The sequence below is a fragment of the Electrona antarctica genome (genome assembly GCF_951216825.1).
Source record: "Electrona antarctica genome assembly, chromosome: 13".
Taxonomy (NCBI): Eukaryota; Metazoa; Chordata; class Actinopteri; order Myctophiformes; family Myctophidae; genus Electrona; species Electrona antarctica.
In genome coordinates, this window is record NC_136794.1 from 17,117,962 (window position 1) to 17,131,980 (window position 14,019).

The 14,019-nt window shown below is 40.7% G+C and overlaps 1 protein-coding gene and 1 pseudogene across 6 annotated transcripts; both read left to right on the plus strand.

The window, feature by feature from the left end:
* Positions 1-724: 724 nt before the first annotated feature.
* On the plus strand, positions 725-2,118 carry LOC306935682 (NAD(P)H dehydrogenase [quinone] 1-like; annotated as a pseudogene). The gene is made up of 5 exons (XR_013792553.1): positions 725-1,128; positions 1,210-1,340; positions 1,419-1,532; positions 1,614-1,715; positions 1,804-2,118. The product of XR_013792553.1 is annotated as an NAD(P)H dehydrogenase [quinone] 1-like (transcript).
* LOC306935680 (ribosyldihydronicotinamide dehydrogenase [quinone]-like) lies at positions 759-11,842 on the plus strand. Of its 5 annotated transcripts, XM_079518847.1 has the most exons (6): positions 10,194-10,300; positions 10,464-10,715; positions 10,797-10,927; positions 11,006-11,119; positions 11,201-11,302; positions 11,391-11,842. In XM_079518847.1, the coding sequence occupies exons 1-6, from the start codon at positions 10,297-10,299 to the stop codon at positions 11,700-11,702; spliced, it is 915 nt and encodes a 304-aa protein (XP_079374973.1). In that variant the 5' UTR covers positions 10,194-10,296; the 3' UTR covers positions 11,703-11,842. The 5 variants fall into 5 exon arrangements, with proteins under 5 accessions (XP_079374970.1, XP_079374972.1, XP_079374973.1 ...); XM_079518844.1 differs by lacking the exon at positions 10,194-10,300 and adding an exon at positions 759-802 and having other exon boundaries at positions 10,797-11,119; XM_079518846.1 differs by lacking the exon at positions 10,194-10,300 and adding an exon at positions 771-802 and having other exon boundaries at positions 10,467-10,715; positions 10,797-11,119.
* The last annotated feature ends 2,177 nt before the right edge of the window (positions 11,843-14,019 follow it).

Below are 14,019 nucleotides of genomic sequence, written 5' to 3' on the forward strand. Positions count from 1 at the left end.
CTGAATATAATTGCTAGAGTGCTAGAGGGGGATATGGGTTGATATTAATGGTCTTAACTCAGAATCTATACATCACACAGCTTAGCTCTTTGGATTAAATCAGAGAGCAGACCTATGGAGCAGACGAGCAGTGCAAACTTGGTGATGTAAAAAAAGATATCCGTAGTGTAAAACTTGCATTACATATAATCACATAATACACCACATTATATTTACAACCTCCTCTGCCCTTAGGCCCGGCCATGCCACCTCCAGGCCTCTGATCGCCTGAACAAATACTCTTGTCTATTCTCTGGATTCAATTGGTTCTTTATGGATATATCTTGTGTACACTACAGCCAGGTATACTGTAAGAGTAACATTTACTTTTGTTCTTTGGTCTCAGTTAATGTTGTTTTTAAATGTGCTTTAGAAATACACTCACTTGACTGTACATGATCCTCATTGGCGTAAAATACAGGAAGCATATTCATGGTAATCATACCAATGTCAATGCTTAATATATCTAACTGTGAACTGTGAACACGATCCAGAGTAGTGAATTCTTTTTAGCTAGTGTTCAAAGCAATGCAGCACTGGTTCAACGACAGACCTACAAAAGTGAAAGAAAACGTTGTGATTTGAACCCCACCCCAGCTGGACTGGTTAATTGATTTGATTGATTGATTAGTAGACAGCTGAAATAATGGGAGTGATGTGTTTAAAAGATCTGCCTTCAGTTGTGAAGCATGTCTTTCCTTCCTCCCATATTGCAACTGCTGATTTTTTTTGCTCATCATTTTGACACTGTGATTGAGGATGGGTGCAAGTCTGCTTTAGAGTTTATTTAATGGTGTTTAATTGGGATTGAACATGTCTGCGGTCAGGGTTATTGACCGCAGACATGCAGTTATTCAGTTATTTCCAGGAGAAACAGCAGAAGCAACAGCAGAAGCAATAGCAGTAGCAACAGCAGTAGCAAGAGTAAAGAAGGTACTTATTGTGTATGCCCACCAGAGCCCTCTTCATTCAATGCTGCTGCTAAAGATGCTGCTGTGGAGGTTCTAACTCTGCAGGGCTACACGGTGGAGGTTTCTGACCTGTACGCTATGAATTTTAAAGCCACAGCTACTGCTGAGGACATCAATGGTGAGGCTTTGAGCTGTTTAAGACACTAAATTCATCTCAATCAGCTTGTGCAGGGAAAATCAAATGTGCTCTCATCTGCAGGAGAGGTGCATAACCCTGCCAATTTCCAGTATGCAAATGAGACCAAACTGGCATGGGAGGAAGAAAAGCTGTCTACTGACATCACTGTGGAACATAAGAAACTCAAAGAAGCTGACCTTGTCATTTTTCAAGTGAGTTCTCAAAAGGGAAAGAACTGTTTGCTAAATATTGCTTTCCCTCAACATGAACTAACTTGTAACTTGTTTCAGTTTCCCATGTACTGGTTCACTGTCCCTGCCATCATGAAGGGCTGGATTGATCGGGTGCTCACATTGGGCTTTGCCTACACTCCGGAGAAGAGGTACAGTCAAGGAATCTTCAAGGTAAGGACTAAAGAGCTCTGCATTGGTACACGGTATACTGTATTGTTGCGGTGTGTCTTTGAAATTTGAATTACTTTCTAGGACAAGAGAGCCATGCTGTCTTTCACCACTGGGTCTCTGGAGTCCATGTTCAGTGACCATGGAATCAATGGAGACATTAATGTCACCCTGTGGCCAATACAGGTATTGGCAAACTAACTGTATATTTCTAACTGTGTATACATGTGATACATTTCAACCAACATACTGATGTCACTTGTCCCCATTCCAGAACGGAATCCTGCAGATCTTCTGGGCCCCATCACGTGTTGCCTGTGACATCCGTGACACCGAGCTGGTGATCTGGCGATCGAGACTCCTGGCTGAGGTGCCACTTTCCTTCACTCCCTCTGACTGCTTTGATGGAGAGACAGGCTTCCAGCTGAAACCTGAGGTCAAGGAGATCCATGCAAACAAGGAGTTTGGCCTGTCTGTGGGAACCCACATGGGAAAATCTCTTCCACCCAACAACCAGAGTAACTGGTAGAGTAACTGTCTCTAAAAGTGTCATGTCTTGTTCTGAAATAAAGTTAATTTTAAGCCTAAATACATTGTCAAGATCTGTCCCTGGTGTAGAGCTCGAAGTGTCTAATTCAGCCATAACTTACGGTATGGTTGTGCTGCAGTCTCTAAAACTGTTGTGCAAGTCATGTAGGCTTATAACATGTGTGACCACTTATTCATTGTGCCTATGCAAATGTCCGAGTCAAATTGGTATGTACTAGGTAATGCCAGGAATGCAACTAAACAGTATCTACAGCAACATGAGTTTTATTCTGAACAAAGCCAGTATACTGTAAGTGAGCTCCTGGCTGCTAAAAGATCTGTATAAGTTTTGTCACTAGGCTTGCTGCATTTTATGTTGCTGCATTGACTATTTAGATATTCAGACTTCTTCCTATAGTCCATTCTACTATTGGACTCATGGAAAACCCTGCTTTTGAATGAGCATGCAATTACAGAAAATATTACCAGATCTATTGACAGACCTTTATTGATCCTGAAAGCACACAACTTTCAGTGCACATGCAGCCCTGGCTAGGCAACCCAGCAAGGTGGAGATATGCACCAGAGGAGCATATATTTCTAATTTTATACTGTTTTCTAGTCGGGAAGTGCTGTTTTCCACATTTTAATCAAAAGGTTCAGAATTGGGGTTTAGGAGCTTGAAGTTATGGATGAATATCTGTTTTAAAGGGACGTGTTTTTTTTTATTTCAAATTAAAGTTGTGAGCATTCATTTGTCTAAGCTTCTTAAAAATCACACCTGTGTGAAGTGGGCCCTTTTATCATCATATGTACATCTCATTCTGGCCAATCACATTTTTTGTCCTCACTTTTGTCTTCAATGTTTGTTTACACACTTGTCTTCAATGTTTGTTTACACACTTTTGTCTTCAATGTGTGTTTACACACTTGTCTTCAATGTGTGTTTACACACTTTTGTCTTCAATGTTTGTTTACACACTTTTGTCTTCAATGTTTGTGTTTACACACTTTTGTCTTCAATGTTTGTGTTTACACACTTTTGTCTTCAATGTTTGTGTTTACACAAACACTCAAAGCTGGGCGTAGGAGGCCCCTCAAAAAATAAAAGTGATGCGTGATTATCTCCAATCCAGTTCCCTGTAAAATGAGGTTGTGGTGTGTACTGGGATGATCGTGAGGTCAATAGTATGGAATTTGAATATGAACATAAGCAGTGATGAGCAGCTTTGGGATGTTCTTTAATGGAAGTCAGATGATGGACTGTCTCATGGTTTAATGATGCTGTATTCAGAATGAACAATGTTCACTGAACAGACATTGAAACCGCAGCTACTCACACACAAACACAAAGCCAGGGTGAGCATACGTAGCCCATTGAAAACTGAAGAGAAATTGTGCCCAATACTGTATTTAGCTTTTAAGCCTCGGTTGGCGTTATTTGAGGAGCATTGGCGTTTAAATCTTTTCACATGTCTCTCCAAATCCTCATTAGACCGCCTGCAACTGGTTCAGAACACTGCTGCCAGATTTCTGACCAGGTCCAGGAGATCCTGCCACACCCATCTTGTTTTCCTTGCACTGGCTCCCAGTAAATTATAGAATTCATTTTAAAATTCTTGTCATCACACACAGAACCCTCCATGGTCAGGCACCCCCATATATTTGTGACTTACTCCACCCATATGTTCCTAGAAGGCCTCTGAGATCCTCATCCCAAGCCCTGCTGGTCGTTCCACCCACAAAACTAAAAACTAAAGGTGATCGAGCCTTTGCTAGTTTCGCCCCCAGGCTATGGAATGACCTCCCGGAGCACCTGAAATCTGTGGCCTCAGTGGACCTTTTTAAAAAACTTTTAAAGACCCACCTTTTTAGACAGGCCTTTGTAACATAGTGCTGTATTGATCTCTTGATTCTTATTATTATTTATTTTTACCAGTGCCGTTTGTTCTGTTTTCTCTTTCTTTGCTTTATTTTTCATTCTTCTTCTTCTTCTTAATATTACTATTGTTACTATTGATATGTTTTGCTTTTATTGTTGTGAAGCACTTTGTGACTGATGTCTGTGAAATGTGCTCTATAAATAAAATGTACTTACTTACTTACTTACTTACTTAACTTTATATCCATCACACAGTGATGCAAGAATAGAACATTTCACTGAACCAGAGCAACACATTTTAAGCACAAACAGGAGAAAAACATACTTAGCGTTACATCCTTATGTGGAATACTTTCCTCATGTGGATTACTTTCCTCATGTGGATTACTTTCCTTCATGAGGACTACTCTATTTTATGCCTCACCTGCATGTTAGTATTTGCACAAAGGTCTTCGATACATGTTATGTTACTGTTCTATGGCTGCACTTTATATACACATATGTAGTTATGTACACATCTGCCACTGCACATACACACAGACTGCTGTCCAACAATGAGCAGCAGCCAGCGACAGACAGCAACATCAATGTCATTACAGACAGACAGCAGCCTACAAGAACAGCAGCCTCCCAGTAAAGGTACACAGTCATTCTGGGAATGTGTTCCACTGCCGTTGGTTGGTTTACTTTTATAAACCGAAAATGACTTACCGGTACCTGGAATTCATTGAACAGCCTGCCCTGCCCTAAAGCAATCCTTTCTCCTTCAATTTACAGCTTTTGTTTTGATGTTAATATTAAATTCCATTGCGATGGCAACCAGCAACATTGGATAGCCTATAGGCCTATGTGATAGGCCTACATAATGTTGGATACATTTATCCAACACAGTAAAGTTTGCGGCTTCTGTTCTGACTTCTGACACAGTGCAGTGTGTTCCGCAATCCGCATAGATACAAACTCCTCCTTTTTGTCTCAACGCCCCGGCTCCACAGTATCTCTCAGGCCTCCTCCAGGGACATACTCTATCACAGAACCTGCTGTCCATATGACTTGGACCTCCTCTATTCGCAAACCTTGGGGGACAGAGCCTTCAGTGTAGTAGCCCCAGGGTAGTCCCCACCAGCTGTCCAACTCTCTCCAAGTGGAGATTTGCCATGCTCCAACACTGGACTCTTTAAGGTTTGAAAAGACACCTATTCTCTCAGGCTTATGGCAAATAATTGTTTGTTGTTTTGTTGGTTGTGTGTTTTGCTTGCTGGTTGTTCATTGTTTTTGATGTAAAACGTCTTTGGGTCCATGAAAGGCGCTATATAAATTCAAGCTATATTATTATTATTATTTGAAGTTGAACCCAACTCAACTTATTTTTAGCTTTGTAGTTGTAGCTTTTGTAGCAGCTACATATGATGTATCTTTGTATTTCAGGTTTTACTAGCCTTGTGGGGATAATTTGTTGTCCCCACGTGATTAGTAATACTACCTGCATCCTGCGCGCGCACTCACGTCTCACGCATGCACACGCATGCACACGCACACACACACACACACACACACACACACACACACACACACACACACACACACACACACACACACACACACACACACACACACACACACATGCGCAGGGCTCTTGGACATTGGAAATCGGAGAACTACAACAGGCGTTTTAATGTTCGGATCATTGGCCTGGCAGAGGGTTCAGAGGCGACGCAACTAGTGGATTTCTTTGAGGCATGGCTGCCCAGAGTTCTGAAAACGGGCACATAAAACTGGAAATAGCACGACGAACTGCACGAAACACAACCCAGGACTGTGTTGTGTTTCTGCTCGCTCAGAGATAAACAGAAAGTGATGAGCGCAGTGTGTCGTGCCAGACGGTGGCATAGAGCAAGATGGTGCCAGGCTATCTATTTTCCCAGGACTTCACAGCGGAGATGAAGAGCGCAAATCATACAGTGCTGCGAAAGAGCGATTTTTGAAAATACATATCCCTTACAGTTACACTATGATCTTCTTCTCTTTTATTCTGAAGTGACACTTCATGATGGCTCCAAAAATAGGTTTTCCACCCCATAGACTGGTGCTGGAATATCTGCTCTGTGCTACCTGACCATTTTGGTCAATAAAAAGCTTGCTTTTGAGCCTCTTAATTCTGTTATAGACATCCAAAGCCGTTATGTAGGTCACATTAATGAATGTTTATTGCCCCCCCTGGTCACTAGCTCGGCTGATTCTTTATCTATGATGAAAGGTCTTTGCTGAGTTTGCATCTGAGGATGTGTTTGTGAGCAGCAATCTGGGAACCCATCGACAAAAGAAAAAAGGAAGAACAGCACCCTCTGCTGTTTGTTTCCAGAATCTGTTCTTGGGAGATTAGTGGGCAGACCCTCCTGCCTCAAGCAGAAACACATTCCAAGGCATATAAGTCACATCTGCCTCCCTCAAAGGAAGCCAGGATGCTCTCCTCTTTTAGATTTGGGATGTTCTGATGTTTTTGTAATGCTCCCCATAATAGGTACCACCCTTCTCCCAAAACCGGGGAAATCAAACGATAAATGTGAAAATATGAGGCCGATTAGCCTATTGAATTCAGATTTAAAAATACTTTGTAAAATTATGGCCAAAAGACTAGAGGTTTTATTACCTGAAATTATAACGGGAGATCAAAACGGTTTTATGATTGGAAGACAGGGATTTCATAATGTGAGGAGGGTCCTAAATATTTTGCATGACCAGAAGGGGGCGCCAGATACTGCCTTACTATCACTGGACGCAGAGAAGGCATTCGATAGAGTCGAATGGCCTTACTTGTTTGAACTTTTGGGGCGCTTTGGCCTCGGAGAAAAGTTTTGTAGGTGGGTCAAACTCTTGTACAACAACCCTTATGCAGAAGTAATCACCAATAATATTGTATCAAAGCAGTTAAGGATAGGTAGAGGCTGCAGACAAGGATTCCCTTTATCCCCCCTTCTGTTTTTAATCGCAATAGAGCCTTTTGCTGTAGCGGTGAGGGGAAGTACAAGAATTACAGGTATAAATATTGGTGGGTTTGATCATCAAATTGCTTTATATGCTGATGACGTGATTCTTTTTCTAAAAAATCTGGAACAGTCAATACCAAGGCTTATGGAGCTTATTAAGCAATTTGGCAGTATATCCGGATATAAAGTTAACAATTCAAAATCTTCTATAATGCTCCTTAACCCAAAGGAGAGAGCTAATCCGCCGAATTACACAAGCCACTTTAGAACGGTAGACAAATTTACCTATTTAGGTATCCAGATTGTCCCTAAACTAGAAGATGTGGTACAGTAGATCAGAATTATAACCCAATTATAGAGTCTATTACTGAAGCGTTGGATAGATGGTCAAACCTTCCAATTTCTCTTATAGGTAGAATAAATATCCTCAAAATGAACACACTCCCTAAACTGTTGTATTTGTTTCAGAATATCCCCTTGCCGCCTCCTGACGTTTTTTTTACTAAAATGGAAAAATTGTTTCGTAATTTTATTTGGAATAACCGACGCCCCAGGCTCCGTTTATCTCTGTTATATCTACCTTATGATAGAGGAGGGCTAAAGTGCCCTAATGTGTTATGGTACTATTGGGCAGCTCAGTTGAGAACTATAATGTTCTATTATACAGAGAAGGGATCCCCTACGTGGAGGAACATTGAATCATACTCTTTGAAGCTCCCGCTGCCCGAATATCTCTACTCTAATTCGAGTAAAAAACTGAAAAGATATACCGCTAATCCTATTGTTAAAAATCACACCCGTGTGAACTGAGTGGTGTAAGGTTTTATATAGCATGATCAGCTGTGGTCTGACGTAATGTCTGACGTAATGAAATCACACCCGGGTGAACTGAGTGACCACTTTCCTAGATCTAGGCTATTGAGTTCAGCATTGAGCATCTCTGTTTCTCTGGTGGTTAGTTGAAAAAAAAATATGTTAAGTAAAAAAAAGCTATCATTTTTGATAAATGATCGGGTCTGGTCAGGAGGGTCTGTCTCGGCAAAGAGCAGCCGTCTCGTCTATTGGGCTTCCCACCGTCTTTAAAGATCGGGTCTGGTCAGGAGGGTCTGTCTCGGCAAAGAGCAGCCGTCTCGTCTATTGGGCTTCCCACCGTCTTTAAAGATCTTTGGCTAGGTAGACTCGTCTTCTGATGTGATGATTTGTGACCATGAAGTTGATTCAGCTGGAGTTTTTGGCCGATGTGAGGTATTATATAAGGTAAGGTATTATATAGCCTGATCAGCTCTGATCTGACGTAATGAAATCACACCTGGATGTGATTTCACAACTGGCTTTTTTTGTGCAGAGAAAATGAGCATGGTTGCTACGGTCATCCAGTTCACCCGGGTGTGATTTAATTACGTCAGAAATTATTTTGAACATAGCAACCATGCTCATTTTTTCTGCACACAAAAGCCAGTTGTAGGAGTGGTTTACACCACTCAAAAACATGATTAAAGTTTGGCAGGATGTCAGACTGTATCTTTTGGATATCCAACCCAGTTTTCGATTCAGCCCAATTTGGGGAAATGAACATTTCACCCCAGGTAGGGCGGATGGGGGCTTCAAGATATGGGCTGAGAAAGGGATTAAACAATGGAAGGATGTTTTTGACAAAAGGGGGAATCTACTCTCTTTTGATGAACTAGCTGCTAAATACAATTTACCTCGTACACACTTCTTTAAGTATTTACAACTCAGAAGCTTTATAGGGGTTAAACAGGTGAACTCTTTGACACTCCCTCCCCTGTCAATAATAGAGAAAGAGCTTATCAGAAACCCCTTTAATAGGGGCATAATTTCTGATTTATACTCTATGTTAGTAGAATTCTCTCCCGAATCCTCTGAATCCAAATATAATGCATGGAAGGCTGATCTACAAGAGGAATTGACACTGGAAGAGTGGAGCACAGCCTGTACGGAGGCTCAATCCCAGACGGGTAACACTCGGTTAAAACTATTGCAATATAATTGGCTGATGAGGGTGTATATCACTCCAGAGAAACTAAATAAATTTAGTGCAGATATTCCGGATACTTGTATCAGATGTGGTAAAGACAAAGGTACACTTTTCCATTGTCTGTGGGCATGCCCAAGAGTGAAGGAATTCTGGGAAGAATTAAGGAGGGAGATTCAGAAGATATTGTTGATAAATATTGAGCTTGACCCGAAACTGTTTCTATTAGGTCTTTATCCACCTGGCCATAAGATTCAGAGTAGCGAACAAAGATTTCTAGATTTATGTTTACTACAAGCCAAAAGGGCTTTAGCTTTATCGTGGAAAAAGATAGGCAAACCCAGTATTACTCAGTGGTTTAGGGAGCTGTCATTGTGTCTTCCTCTGGAAAGAATCACATATACTTTGAAAAATAAACAAGAGATGTTTGATAGGATATGGGGACGGTTTATCCAGTATATTACGGTTAATGATTTATCTTATTTAATGGTGGAAACTGAAATTGTTTAATTGTATTCTCTGCAGCTATTTGGTCTTGTGGCCATAAGGACTCTGTTATTGTTACCAGTCTAAGTGCCCTTATTTTATTTTAATATACTGTATTTATATGTATGTACTGTATGTTTGTTTTGTTTTTGTTTTTGTTTTGTTTGTTTGTTTTTTTAAGTAATTGTATTGTCTGATGTATTATGTATTCTGTTGTATTGTCTGTTTGTAAAAAAGAAAAGAAAAATGCAATAAATATATTGTTAAAAAATAATAATAGGTACACTAGACTACATTACTTTTTGGTTCCAGTTGTACACTCTCAGATGTATGAAGGTCCTTGAAAATAAAATGTTTGAGAACCACTAGCTGTGCTGGTGGACTCCTAATGTGCCATATACACTATACAGTAGTGTCATAGTAAATCAGTGTCATACATATTCTGAAGAAAATCTGGAGACATTCAGTAATTGGGTCGTATGATCAAAATAAGAACATTATAATGTTATGTAAAAACTACATCTAAAAAGTAAAATACAAGGACATATTGATGACCCCTGCTGTACATGATGGCTTAAAATACAGGATGCATGTTAATCATGGTGATCATAACAATGTTTGGCATAGCTGACTCTGAACACGATCCAGAGTAGTGATTTGTTTACCTTGTGTTCAAAACAATGCAGCAACAACAGACCTGCGGAAGTCAGAGAAATCTTCAAGAATTCCCTGTGGTTGATTGATTTAATTGATTGCTTGATTAGTAGACAGCTGTGCGAGTGGGAGTGAGTGCATAAAAGATCTGACTTCAATTCAGTCATGAAGCATGTCTTTCCTTCCTGTTGCAACTGCAGATTCTAGCTCATCATTTTGACACAGTGATTGAGGATGGGTGAGTCTTCTTTAGTTATTTGACTTTAGAGTTTTTAATGGTGCTTGGGACTGAACACATTAGTTTGGGGTCGGTCATGGCTATATAGGGCTGAGGGAACATGCTTGTTTTGTATGAGTTTTTTATTTATTTTTTACATTGAATCTGAACTTACTTTAATCAGCAGATACAGCACACAGCTGCCACAGCTGCCACACCAGCTGCCACGCAGCTGCCACACCAGCAGAAACGACTGCAGAAGCAACAGGAAAGAAGGTACTTATTGTGTATGCCCACCAGAGCCCTCATTCATTCAATGCTGCTGCTAAAGATGCTGCTGTGGAGGTTCTAACTGCTCTGCAGGGCTACACGGTGGAGGTTTCTGACCTGTACGCTATGAATTTTAAAGCCACAGCTACTGCTGAGGACATCAATGGTGAGGCTTTGAGCTGTTTAAGACACTAAATTCATCTCAATCAGCTTGTGCAGGGAAAATCAAATGTGCTCTCATCTGCAGGAGAGGTGCATAACCCTGACAATTTCCAGTATGCAAATGAGACCAAACTGGCATGGGAGGAAGAAAAGCTGTCTGCTGACATCACTGTGGAACATAAGAAACTCAAAGAAGCTGACCTTGTCATTTTTCAAGTGAGTTCTCGAAAGGGAAAGAACTGTTTGCTAAATATTGCTTTCCCTCAACATGAACTAACTTGTGACTTGTTTCAGTTTCCCATGTACTGGTTCACTGTCCCTGCCATCATGAAGGGCTGGATTGATCGGGTGCTCACATTGGGCTTTGCCTACACTCCTGAGAAGAGGTACAGTCAAGGAATCTTCAAGGTAAGGACTAAAGAGCTCTGCATTGGTACACGGTATACTGTATTGTTGCGGCATGTCTTTGAAATTTGAATTACTTTCTAGGACAAGAGAGCCATGCTGTCTTTCACCACTGGGTCTCTGGAGTCCATGTTCAGTGACCATGGAATCAATGGAGACATGAATGTCACCCTGTGGCCAATACAGGTATTGGCAAACTAACTATCCATTTCTAACTGTGTATACATGTGATACATTTCAACCAACATACTGATGTCACTTGTCCCCATTCCAGAACGGAATCCTGCATTACTGTGGCTTCCAAGTTCTGGCTCCTCAGATATTCTGGGCCCCATCACGTTTTGCCTGTGACATCCGTGACACCATGCTGGTGACCTGGCGATCAAGGCTGAAGGGTCTCCTGGCTGAGGTGCCACTTTCCTTCACTCCCTCTGACAGCTTTGATGGAGAGACAGGCTTCCAACTGAAACCTGAGATCAAGAAGATCCAGGCAAACAAGCAGTTTGGCCTGACGGTGGGAACCCACATTGGAAAACCGCTTCCGCCCAACAACCAGACACACAGATACGCAGACTACTTCGGTTAAGCTGGGGTCTGAGTAACTGTACTCTAAAAGTGTCATGTCTTGTTCTGAAATCAAGTTTAATTTTAAGCCTAAATACATTGTCAAGATCTGTCCCTGGTGTAGAGCTCCATAAAATACTCTTTGTCAAAGTGTCTAACCCACCCTGTTGTGCGTATTCTACGTCCACCCCAAAGTGTCTAATTCAGCCATAACATATGGTATGCTTGTGCTGCAGTCTCTAAAACTGTTGTGCAAGTCATGTAGGCTTATAACATGTGTGACCACTTATTAATTGTGCCTATGCAACTGTACTAGTCAAATTGGTATGTACTAGGTAATGCCAGGAATGCAACTAAAAAGTATCTACAGCAACATGAGTTTTATTCTGAACAAAGCCAGTATAAGTGAGCTCCTGGCTGCTAAAAGATCTGTAGCTGTTTTGTCACTATAGGCTTGCTGCATTTTACGTTGCTGCATTGAATATTCAGACTTCTTCCTATAGTCCATTCTACTATTAGACTCATGGAAAACTCTGCTTTTGAATGAGCATGCAATTACAGAAAATATTACGAGATCTTTTGACAGACCTTTATTGATCCTGAAAGCACACACCTTACAGTGCACAGCCCTGGCTAGGCAACCCAGCCAGGTGGAGATATGCACCAGAGGAGCATATATTTCTAATTTTATACAGTTTTCTAGTCTGGGAAGTGCCGTTTCCACATTAGAATCAAAGGGTTCCGAATTGGGGTTTAGGAGCTTGAAGGTATGGATGAATATCTGGTTTAAACGGACGTGGTTTTTTTTAATTTCAAATTAAAGTTTGGTGAGCATTCATTTTTCTAAGCTTCTTAAAAATCACACCTGTTTGAAGTGGGCCCTTTTATCAGTACATCTCATTCCGGCCAATCACAATTTGTGTCCTTTTGTCTTCAATGTTTGTTTACACACTTGTCTTCAATGTTTGTTTACACACTTTTGTCTTCAATGTTTGTTTATACAAACACTCAAAGCTGGGCGTAGGAGGCCCTCAAAAAATAAAAGTGATGCGTGATTATCTCCAATCCAGTTCCCTGTAAAATGAGGTTGTGGTGTGTACTGGGACGATCGTGAGGTCAATAGTATGGAATTTTAATATGAACATAAGCAGTGATGAGCAGCTTTGGGATATTCTTTAATGGAAGTCAGATGATGGACTGTCTCATGGTTTAATGCTGTATTCAGAATGAACCATGTTCACTGAACAGACATTGAAACCGCAGCTACTCACACATAAACACAAACAAAGCCAGGGCGAGCATACGTAGCCCATTGAAAACTGAAGAGAAATTCTGCCCAATTTCCTGTATTTAGCTATTAAGCCTCGGTTGGCGTTATTTGAGGAGCGTTTAAATCTTTTCACATGTCTCTCCAAATCCTCATTAGACCGCCTGCAACTGGTTCAGAACACTGCTGCCAGATTTCTGACCAGGTCCAGGAGATCCTGCCACACCCATCTTGTTTTCCTTGCACTGGCTCCCAGTAAATTATAGAATTAATTTTAAAATTCTTGTCATCACACACAGAACCCTCCATGGTCAGGCACCCCCATATATTTGTGACTTACTCCACCCATATGTTCCTAGAAGGCCTCTGAGATCCTCATCCCAAGCCCTGCTAGTCGTTCCACCCACAAAACTAAAAACTAAAGGTGATCGAGCCTTTGCTAGTTTCGCCCCCAGGCTATGGAATGACCTCCCGGAGCACCTGAAATCTGTGGCCTCAGTGGACCTTTTTAAAAAACTTTTAAAGATCCACCTTTTTAGACAGGCCTTTGTAACATAGTGCTGTATTGATCTCTTGATTCTTATTATTTATTTTTACCAGTGCCGTTTGTTCTGTTTTCTATTTCTTTGCTTTATTTTTCATTCTTCTTCTTCTTCTTCTTAATATTACTATTGTTACTATTGATATGTTTTGCTTTTATTGTTGTGAAGCACTTTGTGACTGATGAAATGTGCTCTATAAATAAAATGTACTTACTTACTTACTTACTTACTTAAATAAACTTTATATCCATCACATAGTGATGCAAGAATAGAATAGAATAGAATATTTCACTGAACCAGAGCAACACATTTTAAGCACAAACAGGAGAAAAACATACTTAGCGTTACATCCTTATGTGGAATACTTTCCTTCATGAGGACTACTCTATTTTATGCCTCACCTGCATGTTAGTATTTGCACAAAGGTCTACGATACATGTTATGTTACTGTTCTATGGCTGCACTTTATATACACCACTCATTCTTGAGATAAGGGACAAAACCTTTTTCAAATCAGATTTTTTTTTATT